We start from the raw sequence: 21,360 nt of genomic DNA, 5'->3' as shown, positions 1-21,360 counted from the left end.
TGCTGGAGTGAGTCCGGAGGAGGCCATGGAGATGCTCTGAGGGCTGGAGCCCTTCTGCTCTGGAGCCAGGCTGGGAGAGCTGGGAATGTTCACCTGGAGAAGAGAAGGATCCAGGGAGAGCTCAGAGCCCCTTGCAGGGCCTAAAGGGGCTCCAGGAGAGCTGGAGAGAGGCTTGGGACAAGGGCTGGAGGGACAAGTCTGGGCGTGATGGTTTTAAACTGCAAGAGGCTTGATTTAGACTAGATGTAAGGGAGAAGTTTTTTTACCTGTGAGGGTGCTGAGGCCCTGGCACAGGGTGCCCAGAGAAGCTGTGGCTGCCCCTGGATCCCTGGAAGTGTCCAAGGCCAGGCTGAATGGGGCTTGGAGCAACCTGGGCTAGTGGAAGGTGTCCCTCCTCGTTGCAAGGGACTAAGATGACCTTTAAAGGTGCCTTCCAACTCCAGCTATTCTGTGATTCTGACTCCAGAACTGCGGGCAGAAATCAGGCTGTCGAAGATCTCCTATTGCCTGATAGAGCAGGTGGTACCAGAGTAAGGTGTAGTAACATGTTTCTGATCAACGCCAGTTTCCTTGTGGAATAAAGGTGAAGGCTCTGAGCCACCTCCATTTGACATTTCCATCTCCAGTGTAGCAATTGAGAACCAGAATCATCTGCAGGATGTTTCCCCCCTCTGGTTCTGAGTCATTAGAAGGTGACACAAACCGATGTGAGGGAGGCACCACCCTGACCTGGCTGCCATGATTTCCAGTTCATCCTTTCGCTGAGGGCATACACACGGAGCTCAGCATTTTCTTCATTATGGTCCATTCTAATAGTGCTAAAAACCATCATTTTTTCCATGTTAGAGCCAGATTGATTTATTTCCTGTGTAATTAGTATGAATGGTGTAAAGTCCAATGATGGGCAAAATAACTGATACTCTGGTAGCAGCACTGGGTTCAGGAACAGATAATTGGAGGTTTTCCATTCTTTCTGGATAGTTGGATATTGGTATAGACAGCTTTAGAGTAGCTGGAGTTCTCTAAATATCCCATCCAGCTGATAACTGGCAGTAGAGAAAAGTTTGTAACTGGCTGAGAAATAAACCCCTGAAATTAAAACTCAGGTTCACCTAAGCCTTGATGTCATACAGAGATAAAATAAAACAGTGGTTGAGGTCCAGATAAAAAATGGGTACATTAATGATAGAAACATGATTAAATTGGGATGCTGAGAAGTGAGAGATGCTGTTATTTTATTCCGTTTTTTTTAAACTCAAATTGTGCTTAATATGCTTGGCATTAGGCATAAAATGTTTTCGTTATATTGTGCTTTTTGTGCTTCCTGCAAGCAGGACTTGTCAGTTGTTCAGTGCAAAGTTTGCACGGTTTTTCTCTGAGTTGTTAATAATTTATTTTTAATTCAGCTTCCAATCAGCTTGATTTATCTGGGTTTGCTTAATTTGTCTGGATTTGCCAAGTTCTGAGCTGCTCTCCATCTGTTTTGGTAGCTCTTTAAGAAATCCAACCTTCCTCCAAGCGATCGATTTCCTCCTGGATGGGGAACTGTGTCGTTCTGGTTCTCTGAACCCATTTTTCATTTCGGTTTCCTGCAGATACACTGATGTCATTGATGTTGTGCAAGCTCTGCAGACTCATCCTGACCCAGATGTGAAGTCTTCTTTCATCATTGGAGCAGTCAATACCTGTGTGGAGCCTCTGAGCTGCTACATGGAACACAGGTGTGCTTTAGAGTATTTCTTCAAGTTTGAAAATACAGATTTTTGATTCACTTTTATAATAGTTAGTGATATATAATGGTTAAAGGCTGCTGAACTGACTTAAGTCCCATAAAACTGCTTAATAATCCATCTTGGAGGAACTTGGAAGTGCTGTTAGGTTTATCAGCGTGGCACTTGGTTTCCACTGGATATATAATTGTATAGAATATCAATTAAAGTTCAGCTCCTAGAAGATTAAACAAAGATTGCTTAAATACAAATCCTCCTGCTAAGGAGTTTGTAACAATTGTACAGTCAGTTGTCCTCTGAATAATTCTCTTTCTTACAATCTTTTTGTAAGCCAGATTAAAAATTGAGACGTGCATCTCAGTTTGGGTTATTGATTCTGCCACTACTTTTAGATGTTAAAAAAGACTTTGCAGGTTTAAAATATGAAATTTAAGGGAAACAATCCCTTAAATGGGGAAGAGAATGACAAAGAACGGAAGCCAAAGCGTTGCAAGTGTTAAAATCTGATATCCTGGGTTACTGCAGAGTCAGGGTGGGGAGGAAATGGTCGCAGAGCCAAGTCACTGACCTTTCGAAATAGTGTGGTATGGTTGCTGTTTCATAGTAAATGTGTGTGCTCCAGACTTCAACAAACATGGAAATAACTTCTTAGACCTATCTGTAAAATTGTAACCCTCCAATTTTTTAATTATGCCTTGCAGCTGATTTGATCAAAGTAAGTTCCAGCAGTTAGAGTTTTTGGAGTTGGTAGCACTGCTTCTGTTTGTGATCAAACCGTGCATCACAGCTTAGAGGTGAACTGCCCAAGCAGTTTCTAAAAGTGCATTCCTGAAATTTCCTGGCTGTTCTTAAACACTAACCAATGTGCTGCTTGTGCTTTGCAGTAGTCAATACATAGACCTTACCTTGCTGCTTCTTATCTCCGTGACAAAGATTCCAAATACATAATAAAAACGACATAAAATATTGGTGAATTGGTGCTGGAGTGCTGTTCAAACTTGTTCTTTCCATAATTATAGGAAAGACAAGTTCCATTTCTGTTTTATTTTTAACTTACTAACGTGTTACTAGTCATGGTACTGAGTAGTGTTTCTAGCAGCAGCAGCAGCCTGCAGTCCTTTAATACTGTTTGTCTCCTGAAGTGCAGAAGCAATTGAAGGAAGAGGCTCAGCCTGTGCTGTAGATTATTTATGTTTTGCTTTGGAGTTTGTTCTGATAAGAATTTACCAAGTAGCCACATAGTGCCAGTGGCAAACCTTGCAGTTGGGAAGCTTTGGTGATTTCACTGTGAGAATGGAGAAGAGTGGATTTAATGTCTGGCTTGAAACTTGCACTCAAGAAAATCAAACCCCTTTCCTGCCTCAGAGTCCATCACTGTAGAGATCCAGCTCTTCCATGAGCATGGGATGAAGCTTTTCCCCATTCTGAGTTAGGGTAGGGGAGAGGGAGTTGAAGGGAACAGGTAAAATGCTCTCTAGAGCTTTTGTGTCCATGATAAAGCTCTTGGAAATAATGGTCACTTCTCTGACACAAGAGCAGAAATTGACATTCTGTACATCCAGTCTTTCTGTGGAAAGTTCCCACTCTGTGAAAGGCACAATTCTTTAAGGCAAACTTTAAATTCCTATTGTTTATATAAGAATTAAAATGACATTGAAGCATTTCTGACTCCTTAGAACACAGAATAAATTGCATGGTGGGAATTAGCTCTTAAATCTGTTGGAGAATTAAAACCATCTGCAAAACTGATTTTTGGGGGAAAAGTGCTGAAGGACATAACTTGTGAGGATGTCGCAGTTATGTGGATTGAGGAAAAGAAGCATGAAAATGGTTTGGTTCGTGAGACTCTGTCAGCATCCAAGTGAATGTAAATGTTTTACTTAAATAATAATATCCATTCTTGATATGTGAACTTTTTGGTTTTTTAGGCTTCTTTTTCCCAAGTTCTTGGACCAGTGTTCACAAGGTATGTGTCACTTTTCTTGACTCAGAGCTCTACAGAACAATAACTGAGCCATGTGGCCAAATAAATACCTGTGTTTATTATTTTGTGCTCTTAATACACGTAGCCAAAGGGTCATGATAAACTCTTGGAGGTAAGAACAATCTCTGCCTACACTATCAAACATCACAGGCAGAGGATGGAAAATTCTGGAGCATGATCCATTTTGAAGTCCTCATCTGCAGGATTGGTTTCCTAAGACCTTGAGTTTAACTGCTCACCTTGAACTGTTGTAACTGGGAGTGAAATGGATTGGATTTGAGTTCTGCCCTCCTTTGGTGAGGTGTGAGGAAATGGAATTCTTTTCATTTCTGGTGTATTAGAAAGGGAAAAATGAGGGGGTGACCTTGTTCCAAGTCCTCCTCATAGTGTGGCCTGGAGGGTCATTGGCTGCATTGTCCTCCTTGTCAGGCTTGGAAATTAGAGCAGGTGTTGGCTTAAGTGAGATATGATCCTTCCTCACCTGCCCTCAAATCCCTGCCCCATCTTTGCAAGTGTTCAAGGCCAGGTTGGATGTATTTTGTGTTCAGAGGAAAATCAGAGTAGGATGTTGTGCTCTTCTTGTGGCTGCTTAAACTCTGAGTGCTCTGCTTGGCTGCCAGAGTTGTGCCACCTCTTTTTCATGTGTGAAGGGAGCCCAAAAGAATGAAGTTGTGAGCAAGCTGGACAGAAAGTAGGTGCTGTTATATAGATCAGTATTTTATCTGGAGAAAAATGTTGGTGCTCTAAATTGGGAAACTTACCATGTGTACAGCCACGGGTTAATTTGAAGAGAGCAGGAGAATGTTAAGAATATAAAGAGTTATCAATAACTACAGAGAAGTTAGAAATGCAAAAATGCCTCTTTGTTTTATGAAAGAATAAATAAATACTCAAAGCTTTGGTTTTCTTCAAGTGAATTTGTACAGACCTTATTGGGTGAGAATTGGTCGTTGTTGAAGGAGAAACTGCTAAATGCCCGGGACAAGAGTAGCTAATTTTCTTACAGTCAAAATACTGCAAGAATTACAAATACTGGAGATTAGAGGAATGTTCTTCTGGCAGGGAATCATTTCTGCACATTGCAAAGTGTTGTCATCCAGTTTTCTGATACAGAATGTGAAATCAGATGGCCGAGAGGTCCCTTCGTGTAAAGAAATTGTTTCACATAAATAGGGGCAATTTTTGTTTCAAAGGTTCAGGAGGAGAAGTCTGCTTTGAAGTGAGATGTGGCACACTTAAACTTTCCAGACAAATGCAGAATTGTGTCATGTGTGTAATAGAAAATTTACATCTGCCTAATTCGTAGAATCACAGACTGGTTTGGGTTGGAAGGGACCTTAAAGACCTTTCAGTGCCACCCTCTCCACAGGAAGGGACATCTTCCACTGTCCCAGGGTGCTCCGAGCCCTGTCCAACCTGGCCTGGGACACTTCCAGGGATGGGACAGCTACAGATTCTCTGGACAATTGAGAGGGAATTCATGATGGTTTCACACACCTGAGAATTCATTTTTGGTGCAACAACAGCAAGATTTAATGAGACATTCACTTTAAAAGATACTGGTTCACGTTTTTGGAATGCTGTGCACCCCAACATTGTTGTTTGTGTTGCTGTGTCACCAGTGGGCCAAGACTGTGTTGTACTGGGCATTGTATAGATCTGAAAACAGAACCTTGTGGATATAAAAAAAGCCAAGTGCAGCCATAGGCAAGTAGGAATTAATTAGACTTTGGATCTGGACCTTCTCCCCACAACTGTCTTCCAGATATGGGGAGCAACTTGGGTTTGCCTTTTGCTGCTGCTTTCCAGGGCTCTTCTGTCACTGCCTTTCTCTCTAACAAAGGGGTCCCTGGGCATGTTATCAACGTGACATTTTCTAACATTTCTGTTGGGAGAGCCCCAAGACTCACAGAGACAGCTGGGGACTGGGGAGAGCTGACAAAGCCTTGAGCAGAGTGACCAACACGAGTATCCCGTGCATACTTGCTTAAACTTCTCCAAAAAATCCTGCCACCATCTCTGTGCTGTAATTTCCTTTTGTCTCTCTTTTCTTTTTGGTCTCTTTTTCCTTTCTTTTGTTCTTGCACAGAAGCTGTAAGATGATACCTTCCTAGTCTAGGGGCACCCTGGCATCCCTTGTGAAACAATTTCATATAGAATGCAAATTAGGACATCACCATTGTTAAAAATATGCCCATTGTAAGTTTAGGAGCAAAGAGGAGCCATTATTTTCATCAAGCGTGTGTATTTTTAATCCATCCCTCCTGTTCCTTTCCTGCTTCCATTGAACACGCTATTCCCCAGGCTGCAAGGGCTCTTTTCTTTAGAGGAGTGTCTAAATAAAGAATTGAACAAAACTGGGTGGTCTTCAAAATGCACCTCTTAGAAACAGAGATGGCAGTGATGGTTCAAATGGAAGAGGTCAAATTGGTTCATTCCTAAAGCTGTGTAGGCACCTTTCAGTTCTCAGGAAGTTCCTTTTCTGTTGGATTATGCTCCCTGTCCCTCAGCTCAAGGTCATGAACTGGTGCTTGCTCGCACAGGGCAATGTTTGTGTGGTACCAACACCTCCAGGATTTATACCTGGGTGTGAGCAGAGCCAGAGCTCGCAGGTCCCTGGGCTCTGAGCAGGCTTCTCCTGCTTCCAAGGTTGTGTGGGAGTTTCCAGTCAGGAATGACAGGTAGTGCCCTGGGCCAGGCACGAAGGGAGGGGAGATTGATGGAGAAGGAGCAGGGGTGGTGAGGAGGAGATGAGATGCAGAGGTGTGGGACTTGATAGGTACGCTTTTTCCTGAATCTTTTTTTAACTTAAGCTTTTCCAGCTTTATCTTTGACAATTACGGATACTTTCCCAGGCATGATGCTGGCAATTGTTGCATGGAGTTGGTGGCATCTCTGTAGCACAACCACAGGGTGGTGGTGTGGGTGATTCAGGAATCCCAGAATGGTTTGGGTTGGAAGGGACCTCAAAGCTTGTCTCATTCCACCCTCCTGCCATGGGCAGGGACACCTTCCACTATCCCAGGCTGCTGCAAGCTCTGTCCAACCTGGCCTGCAACATTTCCAGGGATGGAATTATTAGCTTATTCATGGCATGATTATCTTATTCATGCTTTTAATTTCATGATTAATATCCCCAAATTTGATATCATTTCAAGCCTGCACGTGGCTTAAATTTCAAAGGGTGCTTGGTGTTCTCCTTCCCTTTTCCCTCTTCTCCAAGAGCAGCTTTGTTTTGGAGAAGACATGGATGTTGTTGAAATTGGAGTGGAAACTTCTGTGCAAGGTTAAAAAAGAAGAGAAATACAACTATGGAGATTTGTGCTGTAATAAAGTTCTGGCTTGGAAGGGTCAGTGCAAAGAGCAGTGACTGGGAGTGTGTGGTATGATGGAAGTGCCCCAGAAATATTTGGTGCAGGAATTTGTGTGTAGAGTAGCCTCTGCATGGATTTATGTGATTTAAGACTTGTGTAAAGACCAGGAATTACTTCAGGCAGCAGATCAGGTGTGATCAGTTGTTACATCTTTGCTTTAAATAGTTGGAGGCAGAGGAAATGCATCCTGGCTCAGTTGTTCATGGATATTGGAGTTTTTCTGTTCTTCCTTCCACTCTGCTTACAGTCACAGGAGAGTGTCAGAACAGGGCTGCACACCTTGAGCAAAGAAATAACATTTATTGTAAAATTAGAGAATTCTTTAGGTTGGAAAAGACCTCTAAGATCATCAAGTCCAGTCAGGAACCCAGCACCACTGCCCAGTTCCCCATGACACCGTGTCAAGAGCCACATCCACGTGTTTTTTGAATACTTCCAGGGATGGGGACTCCACCACGGCCCTGGGTGGCTGTGCCAGGACTTTACAACCCTTTCCATGAAGCAATGTTTCCTAATACCGCATCTAAACCTTCCTTGGCACAACTTGAGGCCGTTTCCTTTCCATTTGCTCTCCATCCCTCACACATTCAGGACAATACAGCCATCCTAGGGAGTCACTCAGTGCTGGCACTGCAATTTCTTTGAGGAACTGGGCTGAAACTCAAATCATGTAAAATTGGAAAGCAGGGATCCTATAACTGAAATTAATTGGATGATTTTCTGTTATCTTTTTGATGCCTCATGGGTTCAGTTTTGCTGTCTGAATACCCTTTTAAAGTCTTTTAAAGACAAAAAATAACTCTAGACCCTTCTCCTATTTTTGGAAGTGGCAACTGAGTGTCCATAATAGTGATTTTTAGCTGTCTCTTATTACATGTTGAATTTGCCAAGAGACTTTACAGTTTAGTGTTCTTTTTTTTTTTTGAAGCTAGTCCTGCTCAAATTGATTCTTGTATGGATTTATTATTTTAATTAATTGATTCTTTGGGTTGAGTCTAAATGGCTTCTGTTAGATGAAAGATTCCCTGCTTGGTTTTTTTTGTTGTAGTGTATTTTTTTTTTTTTGTCTTTAATGAAAGAATGTAGTGAGAGGGAAGGAAAACAAGAGAAAAATGGTTGGAATATCACTGGATGGTTTATTAGTCACTGTTTACAGCCTGAGCTGTGTAAATTATCCCCTGATTTCCTTCTACAGGACTGGTGAGTAACGTGGTTTTCACAAGTCATGCCACAGAGCAGAGGCACCCACTCCTCGTGCAGCTGCAGAGCCTGATCCGAGCAGCAAATCCTGGAGTTTCCTTCATCCTGGCAGAAAATGGAATTGTAACGAGGTAACGTTAATCAGGATTTATTGCTTTTGGCACGTGGGCCACGAGCACTCAGAAACTTCTGTTCTCTTGCTTTTACTCTGGTGATTTATAGGAAGGAAATGCAGATTTTTCTTAATTGCTTCTTGTGCAAAAGGGATTTTCCCTTTACATTTATGGGCATATAAATACGGGGATTAGGAAATGTGTTTTGTTTGCAGAGTGTGATTTATGTTACTGTTACTGCCATACTAAAGGAAAAGTGCTCTTAATTTTACTGTCACTAGCACATTATGTTTTATGTCAGTAGATAGTGGCCATTTTATTTAACTTAGAAAATTAAAAATCTTCATTTTTATCTCTTTACAGGAACGAGGATATTGAATTGATTCTCGCAGAAAGCAGTTTTTCAAATCCTCACATGATGAGAGCTCGATATTTAATGTACCCTGGCTGGCAAGTATCTAGACTGAGAAGTATTAAAACTATTTTTCTAATTAACTTGAAGATTAAAATGTTTCACTGACTTCATTTATATTTTTTTTTCCAAGACTACTCATTTGGAACAGGCAGCAGCTTTGTAAATCATTTTTAAGAGAGCTGATGATTATTCTTAGTGGATACACGATTGCTGCCCTTTTATGGGGGAAAAGGCTCCTTTCTGGCCACCACTTAAATCAATGGCAAGATTACTGTTGCTTTCCAGAAGAATAGGCAAGAACCCTCTGGGAATAAACTGGGAAGGATTGGGATGGGTGAGGTCAATAATGACTGGAGTAATTTCATCCTGACAGCTATTCAGCATTACTGGAATGAACTTGCTCTGTCAGTCTGGCCATTAGCAGAACAATTATTCATAAAACCCAGGAACCTCACTGACAGCCTTGGCACAGGCTGAGGCACAAACCCACATGGCACCACACTTTCCACTGAACACCGAGACGTTTCTCCTGGCTCAGGGCTCTTCACACATCTTGTTGCAGTTACCTGTGCTGCACCTTTTTGGCAGAAATCTGAAGCTGTCAGCCATCAGAACTCCTGGCTGACCGGTCTCTGTGCTGGAAACATCATTTATTTATCATACCTTGCAGTCCTCTATGGGTATACATCTCTTTATTCATAAATCTGCTTCTAAATTGGATGCAAGTAGCCAAGTAAAGCTGCTGGAGTAAACCAGCACAAGGCTTGGGATGTCAGAGCTGCTTGTGGATTGCATGGAGCCAAAGAGAGAGAGCAGGAAAAGAAAATATTTCAAACTTTTGGACAGCTGGTAATTTATTTGGTGATGGTATGCAAGAATTGTATCTGGGTAGTGTGGAAGAAAAAGAGCAGCAGGAAGAGCATCAAAAGCACCCAGGGAGATCTTATTGCAGCCTTCCAGTACCTACAGAGGGCTCATAAAAAAGGAGTAGAGTGAGTTTGTGCATGGGTAGATGGTGACAGGACAAGGGAGAAGAGTTTTAAGCTAAAAGAAGAGAGATTTAGGTTAGATATTAGGGAAAATTCCCTGTGAGGGTGGGGAGGCCCTGGCACAGGTGCCTAGGGAAGCTGTGGCTGCCCCTGGATCCCTGGAAGTGTCTGAGGCCAGGTTGGACAGGGCTTGGAGCAATGTGGGCTGGTGGAAGGTGTCCCTGCCCATGGCAGAGGGTGGGACTGGATGATCTTTAAGGTCATTTCAAACCCAGACCATTCCATGGTTCTATAAAAAGGAATCCTGAGTGCTTTGACCAACCTAATGCTGTTGGTAGCATTTTCATGGAGAAGAAAGCTCAATATTTTCCATCTTAAGAGCAAGGCTCAGCTGTGATGAAAGAACAGATGTTGTTTGTTGGATGAGAAGCACAAGCTCCTGTGATTTCTGTCCACTGAAGGTGTTTGTTTTTGTCTCCAGGTACGAGGGCACATACGGGGCTGGGCCTGTGTTCCCTCCCATGGTTCAGATCTGTGTGTGGTTCAGTCGCCCTCTGGAGAAAACACGATTCGTCACCAAGTGTAAAGGTACCAATGAACTTTGCCTGACTTGATGGAAATCCAAGTTTGGGATGCTGAGGGATAGAGGGGAAGGAAGGCACTGACGTAACACAATTATTTAATCACTGCTGAAGTGAACTTTTAATTGAAAACTCAGCTTTCCTTCCTAAAAGTACAGTAAATTCTGTTCCTTAGTGTCTGCTCTGGAGAATTGTCCCGTGCTTTTTGTTCAGATGAAAATCTAACTGAATTTTTGGTTTCTAGGACTGAGACAACTTCCTATGTTTGTTTTTATTCTATGTTTAATTGTATTTGATAGTGTTGAAATACAGTTTTATAAGTGACCATCAGCTTCTGCTTTTTATGCCAAATAATTCTTTGTAGCTACTAGAAAACAGGCTCAGCTCTAGAGTAGATACATTATCAAGCCTCTCCTCTTTTCCTTAGCCAAGCAGTGTCAGAGAGGAGGATTTTCCTTTCCACACACACTGTAGGAGTTCCTTATGCCAAACACATGTTATTTCCCAAACCCCAGAGCAAAGAATGAGAAAATAAAGAAGTGTTACATAGTGGGACTCCAAGGGACATGGCAGCTTTTCGCTTGGAAGCACTGGGATGTGGATTAGAGATCAGTTGCACAGGTTTTACCAGAAGCTGCAGCAAGGAGGAGAAAAATAAGTTGAGATAATCTGTTTGTCTTCTGTTTCAAACAGCAATTAAGTCATTGCTCAAGCCAAGTCCTTTTTCTGGAAACATCTATCACATCATGGGCAAAGTGAAGTTTTCAGGTAAGGGCAAATTACTCCTGAGGTGTTGTGATCACACTGCATGTTATGGGTATTCAAAAATGTATTTCTGTGCTGGATTCTGTCTGCACCAGTGTTGATGTTAGATTAGATTAGCAATTATCAGGCCCTTCTTTCTGTCTTCTCCTTGGTAGATGCTGATAAAGTCATTGAAGTCTGTCACAACACATCAGCAAATTCCCTAAGCCTGGTGCCTGTTCCGGAGGGGCCAACTCCTGATTCCAGAAGTGATCCCAGAGACTGCAGCAGTCAACAGGAATACTTCCTTGTGTTCATTGGCTGCTCCCTGAAGGAAGAAGATATCAAAGATTGGCTCAGAGAAACTGCAAAACAGGTTTGTGGGCAGGTTTCCTTTTGTTCAGTGCTTGGCATTTCTTAACAACCAAAGGAAAAATCCAAGTGTCTCCATGAAGCATTTGGGTTTCTTCATCTCTTTTTTCTTCTTACCAAGGTATTGACATTCAAGGGTGCAAATGTATTTCAGAAAGGGGACCAAGAGTTTACAGATGTGTGTTGTAATCTCTGTATTGTTTTAGTGCTTGCTACAGTTTATTCATGGATTGATCTGCTCTTGAATGCTTGAGCAAATGGATTATGTCCAGGATAAACACAGGGTGATTTAGCTGAGCTGTGATTGCCAAGGGCTGAAGTGTGCTATGAAATAAATCTTGAAGTACCTGAACACTGGCAAAGCTGAAAATCTGTTTTGATTCACTGAATTAAACCTCCTTGGAAGTAATCCACTGAAATGGAGGGTAGAGTCCTGTTCATTTTGTCATCCTTAATTAATCAAGTGTACTTCTGCATGGCTGGTGTATCCATGCAGTAGGAGCTGGAGTAGGGAACACGGAATGTGGCTGTTGTAGGAAGCTCAGAAGGCACAGTTTGCACACAGGGACTGCCACAGCTGATGGATAGAATCATAGATCACAGAATCCTGGAATGGTTTGGGTTAGAAGGGACCTTAAATCCCATCCAGTCCCACCCTCTGCCATGGGCAGGGACACCTTCCACTATCCCAGGCTGCTCCAAGCCCTGTCCAACCTGGCCTTGGGCACTTCCAGGGATCCAGGGGCTGCCACAGCTTCTCTGGGAAACCTGTGCCAGTGGAACTTTTTGGAACATCTGTTAGTTGAAAATGCTCCAGATTACTTCTTTATAGTTTAGGATTTGTACAGTATCTCCAAGAATTTGTGTAGGAAGGGAAAAGTGTTTCCTGCAGACTGTGGCTGGAGCAGTGGCTGGAGCAGTTGCTAAGGTTCTAAAGTTTCTGAGGTTTTTGAGTTTCTGAGATGCTCAGCTTCTCATCTCCTGTTCCCCTGTATTAATTCAGGGAATTAATCCATTTTCTGTGCTGATTATCTCATGCTCTGTACTTACCACGGGGGTAATATATGGAGACAAATGCTTTTCCATGTAAAAAAGCTCTCTATGGAACACTACTTAAATTTTATGAAAACTTGGAACTTCAAATGCTTATCTCAAGTGTGAAGTGTTTCCTCTTTGAGCAATTCAAGACTATAAACACTTCTTGTACAGTCATGGCTAATTGAGGGTTTCAGATGGCTCTGAGAGTTACCACATGCTGCAGGAAAGAAAGGGATTACAGAATTTCTCAGACTCAAAATTAAGTTGTTTTTCTGTTCCTGTGCCAGTTTTCTTACAGGAAAGCTGTATTTAAATTGTCTTGTTTAAAATACTTAAGGAATTTTTAATTTCTAAGTGTTTTCTGTAAGATCAGTGAATTTTTACTTTTGTTTTCAGAACATAGTTGTGAGTGCCTTCACAGAATTGAATAACTTCAGAAAATAATTTTTGAAATACATGTTTCTATTTGGTGGTTTGGGTTGTTTGTTTTTTTTTTAATTTGAATTTATTTTTAATCTAACTAAGGTATGGTATCACATTGTCACTCTGTAGTCACATAACTGGAGTCTCATTCTTCGTACAGAAACCTCAGAGGAAAGCCCTGAAAACCAGAGGAATGTTAACCCTTCAGGAAATAAAAAACATTCACGTGAGTAAAAGCAATAACTTAAACCCCTTTCTTTTGGCTGATTTCCCTTAAAATATCCATCTGGATGACAGAGCACCTGCCACACCTGCCACAACAAGTGTGCTGAGCACTAAATTATTGCAGCACTTACTGTCTTTAGAGGTACTTGGAGCACAACTGAAGCTGTCCAGGAGGGATTTGAGATATAAATCTGATCTCAGAGCTCCAGGTTTGCTCTGGAAAGCAGGAGGTGTAAAATTGGACATCTTTGGTTGCTGTAATGGCCCTTCCATTTTCTTTTATCTGTTTAAGTTTGTAAGGATTGTCCCTACAGATGTTTAATTTAAATTCTTTCTTACTGCAGGTGAAACGCCACTTGGATCCACTTCCAGCTGGTTATTTCTACAATGGGACTCAATTTGTGAATTTTTTTGGTGACAAAATGGATTATCATCCATGTATCCTTTAAAATTGGGGGTTTGGGGGGAGGTTTTAAGTAGGGAACAAATTGCAGCTCTGAAATGTAAAGTGCCAAAGGAGATATGATAAAGAACCAGTTCCTTGCCAGCTAAAGCTTAGTGTTAAAACCCTTTCTGAGAGATAAGATCTCAGCAGCAGAATGGAACCAACAAAACAAACCCCAAACTGCCCATGAGCTCACACAGGGAATAATTTTTGGACCACAGCTTGTCAAAGAAATATTTTTCAAACCAAATAGTGCTGTAATAGCACTGAATGCCTGGGCACAACTGATAAAACTTCCAAATGAATGTAATTTTATGTGTGCACACACTCAAGTGGAAACAATCATATTTTTGTTCTTAGTATTGCCCTGGCCCTTCTTGCCAAGGTTCCAGCGTATTCCTGTTGTCCTTGCTCACCACCTGGGGACACAGGTTAGTGGTGGTTGTGGCAGTGCTGGATTAACAGCTGGACTTGATGATCTCACAGGGCTTTTCCAGCCTTAATCATTCGGTGATTCTCTCATTTTCATAACTTTCTGTTGCTTGTTTTCTTGGTTTGGTCACCAACTTCCAAATTGGTTTTATATTCCCGGTTTATTTTTCACCATAACCAAACTTGACAAAAATCCAGGTGGGTTCTGTGATGCTGCTTTGGAATAAGGACAGTTATTTTCTATGCCCTGTGGCATAGCTTTAAAATTTTAAACCAGAAAATTCCTCTCTGCAGGGTACGAAACCCAACAGCAAACTTGGACTTCAATATTCACTGGAGAAGTTATTGATGCCCCTGGATCCCTGGAAGTGTCCAAGGCCAGGTTGGATGGGGCTTGGAGCAACTTGGAATAGTGGGAGGTGTCCCTGCTCCATGGCAGGGGGTGGAATGAGATAGATTTTAAGGTCCTTCCAACCCAAACCATTCCAGGATTCTTCACTCCACCTCTCCCTTGGTGGTTTACAGTGAAAGCTGCAGGCCCTGCTTAACCCTTTCTGGGGGATTTGAATTTTGGGTGGAGTTTTAGACTTCTGCTTCAGCAGAACCGCTGTAAATGTGTTCACAGAGCCACGGAATAGGTTGGGCTGGAAGGGACCTTAAGGCTGATCTTGTTCCAACACCTTCCAGGGATGGGGAGTCCAAAAACTTCTTTGGGCAATCACCACCCTCAAAGGGAAGAATTTCCTCCTAAGATCTGATCCAACCCTGCTATGATTCTGCTGTTCTTACATCCATCCTCCTGGCTGGGAAATATCCCTTGTGCAGCTCCTTTATTCCTTGGGAACACTGAGCTGTGGTAGCTCTGCCTGCAGGCTCCCAGAGGGTGATACATTGAATTTCTGCTTTCACTGGGCGTCCCAGGACTGGCACTTCCTTCAAACCTGGGTGTTCTTTTCTCCTAAATTCCATTTGTACAAATATTCTTCCTTCACCTTTCCCAACCAGTAATGGACCAGTTCATGAACGATTACTTGGAAGAAGCCAACAGGGAAATCGAGAAGTACAACAGAGAGCTGGAGGAGCAGGAGTACCACGATCTCTTTGAGCAGAAGACTTAAGCACGTGGGTCCTGGGTGGTTCTGTCCTTGTGTCAGGAACCAAAAATGTTGTTTTGTCCTTCTGGGTCACGAGAAATTGAGTGAAATGTCTGTTTTCAGCACTCCTTCCCAAACGAAGGGATCATTCCCCTAAGGTTGGCATTTAACACGGTAACTGCTTAGCTGTTTGTACTGTCAGGTTTGCTTCCACTTCACCTTAATTCCAGACTGTACAAAGCATCACCTGGAATCTCTGGCTTGTGGTGGAAACGTGGGAAGAAGAAGAAGAAGGAGGAGAAAAAGAAGCAAAACTGGATTTATTTCCTAAAAGGTTGGAATGTAATTGTGGAATTGGGCCGTGGTGCAGATATCAAACAAACCCTGGGCGTCCCTTGGAAATGGTTGCTGAACAGTGGGGGATTTCAGGATGTGGGATTGGGGGTGTTCCCAAAGTGAGAAATGGGGGAACATTTGACTTGGAAGAGTCCCCAATCCCACAGCTGTTTGGGTGTTCCCAAAGTGAGAAATTGGGGAACGTTACCTTGGAAGAGTCCCCAGTGCCACAGCTGTCAGCATATTCCCAAAGTGAGAAATGGGGGGGGATAATTAAAAAACTAGAAGAGTCCCTAATCCCAGAGCTGCTGGTGTGTTCCCAAAGCGAGAAATGGGGGAACAATGGGAAAAACTCTGAAGAGTCCCTAATCCCAGAGCTGTTGGGATATTCCTGAAGCAAGAAATAAGGGAATAATGAAAAAATGTAGAAGAATCCCTAATCCCAGAGCTGTTGGTTGGGGTGTTCCCAAAGCGAGAAATGGGGGAACAATGGGGAAAATCCGAAAGAGTCCCTAATCCCACAGATTTTAGGTTGTCCTCAAAGTGAGAAAAGGGGGAACACTTCCTCAGAGACCTTAATCCCAGAGCTGTCATGGTGTTCCCAAAGCGAGAAATGGGGGAACAATGGGAAAAGCTCGGATGAGCACCTAATCCCACAGCTCTTGGAGTGGTCCCCAAGTGAGAAATGGGGGAACAATGGGAAAAACTCTGAAAAGTCCCATATCTCTCATATGTCGTGGTGTTCCCAGAGCAAGAAATGGGGAAATTACTAAAAAACTTAGAATCCCTGAATCTACAGCTGGTAGGGTGTTCCCAAAGCGAGAAATGGGGGAACAGTGGGAAAAGATCAGATGAGCACCTAATGCCACAGCTCTTGGGGTGTTCCCAAAGCGAGAAATGGGGGAACAATGGGAAAAGTTCAGAACTGAGTACCTCATCCCAGAGCTGTTGGGGTGTTCCCAAAGCAAGACATGGGGAAACAGTGGGGAAAACTCTGAAGAATCCATAATCCCAGAGCTGTTGGCGTGTTCCCAAAGCGAGAAATGGGGGAACACTTTCTCAGAGTCCCTAATCCCAGAGCTGTCAGGATGTTCTCAAAGCAAGAAATGGGATAACAGTAGGAAAAGGTCAGATGGGCACCTCATCCCAGAGCTGTTGGGATGTTCCCAAAGCGAGAAATGGGGGAACAATGAGAGAAACTCGGATGAGCACCTAATCCCACAGCTGCTAGGGCATTCCCAAAGTGAAAAATGTGGAAACAGTGGGAAAAATTCAGATGAGTCCCTAATCCCACAGCTGTCAGGATGTTCCCAAAACGAGAAATGGGGGAACAATGGGAAGAACTCATTCTGAGTCCCTAATCGCAGAGCTGTTGGGTGTGTTCCCGAAGCGAGAAATGGGGGAACGCTTTCTCAGAGTCCCTAATCCCACAGTTTCTAGGTCGTTCCCAAAGTGAAAATTTTGGAAACAGCGGGAAAAACTCAGAAGAGTCCCTAATCCCAGAGCTGTCAGGATGTTCCCAAAGTGAGGGATGAGGGAACACTCCCACCCCCACATTTGCCAGGGGCACAGCCCATCTGAAAACCTCAGCACAGTTTGAGTCTGCACTTGAAATTCTGACTTTTTTTAGAAGAAAAGATATTTATACATTTCAGGGTGAAATCAGTGGAGAAATCTTATTTTCTTCCCGGTGCTGTCATTGGGATTCTGGAAAATATTTCCTGACTGGCTGCAATGTGCACCTTGCTGTTGCTTAGATTATCCCTGGAGGATTCCTATTGAAATCCTAAAAAACTAAGCAAGGCAAGGGAAGGGGGAGATTCTTCAGCTGAAGAATTCCCTTTCCATGAAGATGAGTGATTTCCAAAGGTAAAAAACAGCAAATGATGTTACTTGAAAGAGGCAGGAACTTGTTTGTGGAGCTTCCAGAAGAGTTTGCACACCGGAACATTTCACTGTGCTGATGAGAAATCAGCTTTTAAGTACTTGCAACAGAATTTTTATAGTTCCTGAATGATAGAACAGGAATGCTGTTCTGTCTGTCCTGACTTAATTCAGTGTAATTTAAGAGGAGACTTTATAAATCACTGACTGAAGGGTTATAAAGTACCTTAGCAGCTACCTACAGGTAATTTTTGGAGTTTATTTGAATAAGCAGATTATTGTAGCATGCATGTGTTCAGAATTGAGGTGAGAACAGCCCATCAGGAATTCTTTGTTTTCATATTCCTTTGCCTTAGGGACAGCTCAGTCTTTTAATGCAAGTGCAGCTTTTCTTTCTGACCAGATGTTTGTGATACAGCAAAGAAATGGAATGAAAAATCTCTTGCAGGACACTTAAAATACTTCAAATGTGTCTGCACAGCCTCATCCCGTGGCAGGAAAATGAGATTTAACCCCTGCCATCAAACCTGAGGCTAAATTAGAGTTTATGCTTTACTTAAGAGATGTATTTTTTACCTTTGGAATATGAAATGAGTGAAATTTCAACGACCTGAAGTACATTTTAGGTGGTTTTGGTCTTCATTGCTGGGTGCTTGTGCTGTGGGTGTTCCACAGTGCAGAGGTGGAATTCCAGGTGCTGCAGGCTGGGATAGAAATATTGGTAAGGTTTCATTCCTTGCTTTCCTCCTAGATTTCAAAAGCTGAGTTGAAGACTTCAATATCTTATTTTATGTTGGTTTTTTTTTTTGCACACCACGAGACTTTATATAAAAAAAACCCTACTTGTATCCTGTTAGAGGCCAGTAAAAGCCAGCAATTAGTTTGTGTTTTTAGGCTTTCCTGGGGTATTCCCTGGATCACAAGTGTGGAGCATCCTGATAAAGCTCGTGAGTTTTATCTATGCATGGCTAAATCTTAGTCTTAATATCCTGTAGTGCCTGTAGAGCAAAGGTAGCTAGCAGTGGGTTTGGGGGGGCTGGCAGGGGTTTACAACTAAGTCCAGTTGGTTGCATGAAATTATTTCACAGCCCAGAATTTTTAGGAATCCCCGAAATTCTGGTGGTAGCACTGCAATAAAAAGGGGCATTAGGAAATTGAAATCCCAATTCTAATTGCTTTGCCAATTAACTCCGTGTAAACCCAGCTTTTCCAGTCCCAGTTGTCTCATCTGCAAAGCCATATTTCTAGAGTTAGTGGGATGTGATGTGGGAAGAAATTCCAGTGGTTGGGACAGCAGGCACGTGGTGGAGGCTTTGTCTCAGCTTGTGAGTCGATAAAAGAGTAGATTTAAGTGCAATTGATTGAAAATAGATGAAGATGCTGTAGCTGATTTTTGCTCTGCTGAACTCTTTTTAAGAACTCCAATTTGTGCAGCTCTCAGATCAATATGGATGGGGCTGATGCAGCTGGAATTCCCAAGCCCTGTGAACAAAAAAAAAAAGGAAATAATTGGTGTGTGACTGTGCAAATTGAGCTGTTCCTTAAAAACTGGAGCAGAAGAGCTCGGAACAAAGGCCTAGAACCCTCCTCTCCTGTGCTGCATGTGCTCTATGGTCTTAGCTGTGTATTACAAAGACCTTTCACCAGACTGGTACTGGCTCAATTCATGTATTTTGGTATGGAAAGAAATTGATTACCTCAATTTTTATTGTTTATTTTTTGAACTGTGACTTTCAAGCAGAAAAAGAAAAAGAAAAAATACTGAAATAGTGAAACTGTGACAATGGTATCCTTGAAATGTAGTAGTGCCTTGCAGATGACACCATTTATTCCCCAAAATAAATGGATGTCGGGGGTTGCACCCCCCTTTTTTTTAAAGGAAAAAAGAAAAACAAACAGTTTTGGTGAAAGGACTTAAAACTTTAACCTAGTGACAAATATTAGCACAAATGGTTAAACTGTTGAAAAGAAAACTCTTTGAGGACTGAAATATGTAAATGCCTGATGCTGCTGCTGTTGAAGAGCAGTTGCTGATTTTTTGGGAGTCAATTCTAACGATCAGCAGTGCTTTTTGATTTTTTTTTTTTTTTTTTTTTTTTTTTTAAGAAGAGTGTAACTTTTGTACTCTGGTCAGAGCTGTTTGTACTGTATGGAACCCCCATCCCAGGGGATTTGCTGTCCTCACTCCTTGGAAGTCAAGGTGAGGATGGAGCTACTCCGAAGGATCGAGGTTTGAACGTTTTACTGCTACTGTATAATTAAAAAACAACAACAACAACAACAAAAAAGCACCATTTCTAACCCACTGATGTTTGGATACAGCAAAAGTGCCATTACACTGTTCCTTTTCTTTTTTACTGTACTTGGAAAATTTGTGTCCAGGCATTCCTGAGCTTGGGAAGTGCTAAAGAGTCCTCAAGGGGTTTCCACGCTTTGCTGACCTTTGTTAGCAGCTTGTGGTGGTGTTTTTTTTTCTTTCTCCTCACCGAGAATGAGTGTGATCAGAAGTTACTGAAGTTATAGGGGTTCAAATGTGACAAACTTAGCAGGGGAACCTTTGCAACTTGAGCTGCTCTGCAATCTGGGAGTATTTCCTATTAAGCTGTGCAATTTGGGATTAATCCAGTTTTACACTTTGCAATTAACACACCGGCTTGCAGGGAGGAGTTAAGTTGCATGTAAGGGTTCCCTAATAAGTTGGGGTTTTTTAAATTATTGTTATTTTTTAATTGAAACTTGTCTGAATTTGCACAGATTTAAGCTCTGGAATACTTTGGTATTCTTGAAAAGGGAAAAAAAATTGTGACTAGTATAGTGAATTGTAAACTGTGAGTTGTTAGAATCACAAGGTTCAGCTAATCTTAGGTTGTTAAAAATGTACCTCAGAGAGCTCGTGAGAAATCGCTTCATTTTTACACAACAGCCAGATCCTGACGTAACACTTCTCACTTTACAATGTGCCAAAATTCACTTTTATACTAGTTCTCAACGCTTTAATATTTGCAACTTTAAGTTAAAAACGTGTTCTTTACAAACACTACTGTAACTTCAGTTCAGCTGAATGGTGTGATTGAAGCTTTTTGCCTCTCGTATTTATTACACAACTTGACTCAGTAAATATAAAATTACCTTTCCATTTATTTTTGTATTGTTTTACATGTTTATACCTGCAGTTTGTGTGACTTTTACACCTGTAACTCCAGATGTGATGGAAAGAACCAATAAACAGTATCCATCCACTGCCTGGCTTTGACTCCTTTAATGAACTCACAGGTTCCTAAACTGGAATTTTTAAACGTTGAGTGGTTTGTATTTAAAATCTTTAAACTGGTAGAAAGATGAGTAGTTTGTATTCAAATTAAAATACAAAAATTTAAGGTTTTGTGGGTTTTTTAGCCGCTATTTTAGGTTTAGACCTTCTTGCTCTGGCTTTTAATTGGGTAAAATTCAAACTAGAAGAAGATTCATCTGCCTCGTGCTGCTGTCTCTGTTTTTCAGCAGCTGTGAGCGTAAGTTGATATTTGCAGATTTACAAATACAGGAGCTAAACCTTCCTCCTTGTGCTCACACAAATGAGGATGCAGCTTCAAGATCCATGGATCTAAAATCCGGCTGCCATGGGGAGGGCAATCCCACCTTGCCCTTCTTTCCCTGAGGAGCTGAGCGTGAATCAGATTCTTGCTGGTTCAACTGAGCCTGCAGCTGATTTTCTGGCTCTGTTTTCCATCACTTTTGCATTCGTTGCGGGGCGGTTTTGTGCTCGATTCGGTTTTTATGAAGGGGTTATGTAAAACCAGCCTGTTAAATCCAGCCTGCTTTGCTTATTCCAGGTGTGCACATAAACCAGCAGCTTCTGGGGCATGGACTCTGGACTGAAATCCAGGAATTTTCCCTTGCTGTGCAGCTGGGTTTGGAAAGCAGCTCCCACCTGTAAATCAGGAATTTCTGTGTCAGCACTGGGGTGGTGCTGGCACTGCTGGG

General features: G+C 42.2%; 1 protein-coding gene across 2 annotated transcripts in view; it reads left to right on the top strand.

Moving 5' to 3' along the window:
• DNAAF9 (dynein axonemal assembly factor 9) overlaps positions 1–20,619 on the top strand; it is a 67,408-nt gene extending 46,789 nt beyond the window's left edge. For both annotated transcript variants that reach the window (XM_042053758.1, XM_042053759.1), the window contains 10 exons: positions 1,596–1,721; positions 3,659–3,696; positions 8,284–8,419; positions 8,765–8,851; positions 10,287–10,393; positions 11,080–11,154; positions 11,307–11,506; positions 13,124–13,189; positions 13,533–13,626; positions 15,071–20,619. In XM_042053758.1, the coding sequence (XP_041909692.1) occupies positions 1,596–1,721; positions 3,659–3,696; positions 8,284–8,419; positions 8,765–8,851; positions 10,287–10,393; positions 11,080–11,154; positions 11,307–11,506; positions 13,124–13,189; positions 13,533–13,626; positions 15,071–15,183 (1,042 nt within the window). In that variant the 3' untranslated portion in view covers positions 15,184–20,619. The remainder of the gene's footprint in view (positions 1–1,595; positions 1,722–3,658; positions 3,697–8,283; positions 8,420–8,764; positions 8,852–10,286; positions 10,394–11,079; positions 11,155–11,306; positions 11,507–13,123; positions 13,190–13,532; positions 13,627–15,070) is intronic.
• The last annotated feature ends 741 nt before the right edge of the window (positions 20,620–21,360 follow it).

Source organism: Corvus kubaryi, unplaced genomic scaffold (assembly GCF_017639235.1).
Source record: "Corvus kubaryi isolate FWS band 111438036 unplaced genomic scaffold, C.kubaryi_AGA036_p1.0 split1-131, whole genome shotgun sequence".
NCBI lineage: Eukaryota > Metazoa > Chordata > Aves > Passeriformes > Corvidae > Corvus > Corvus kubaryi.
Note: the sequence above shows the minus strand (reverse complement) of the source record. Positions and strands in the feature narration are given on the sequence as shown.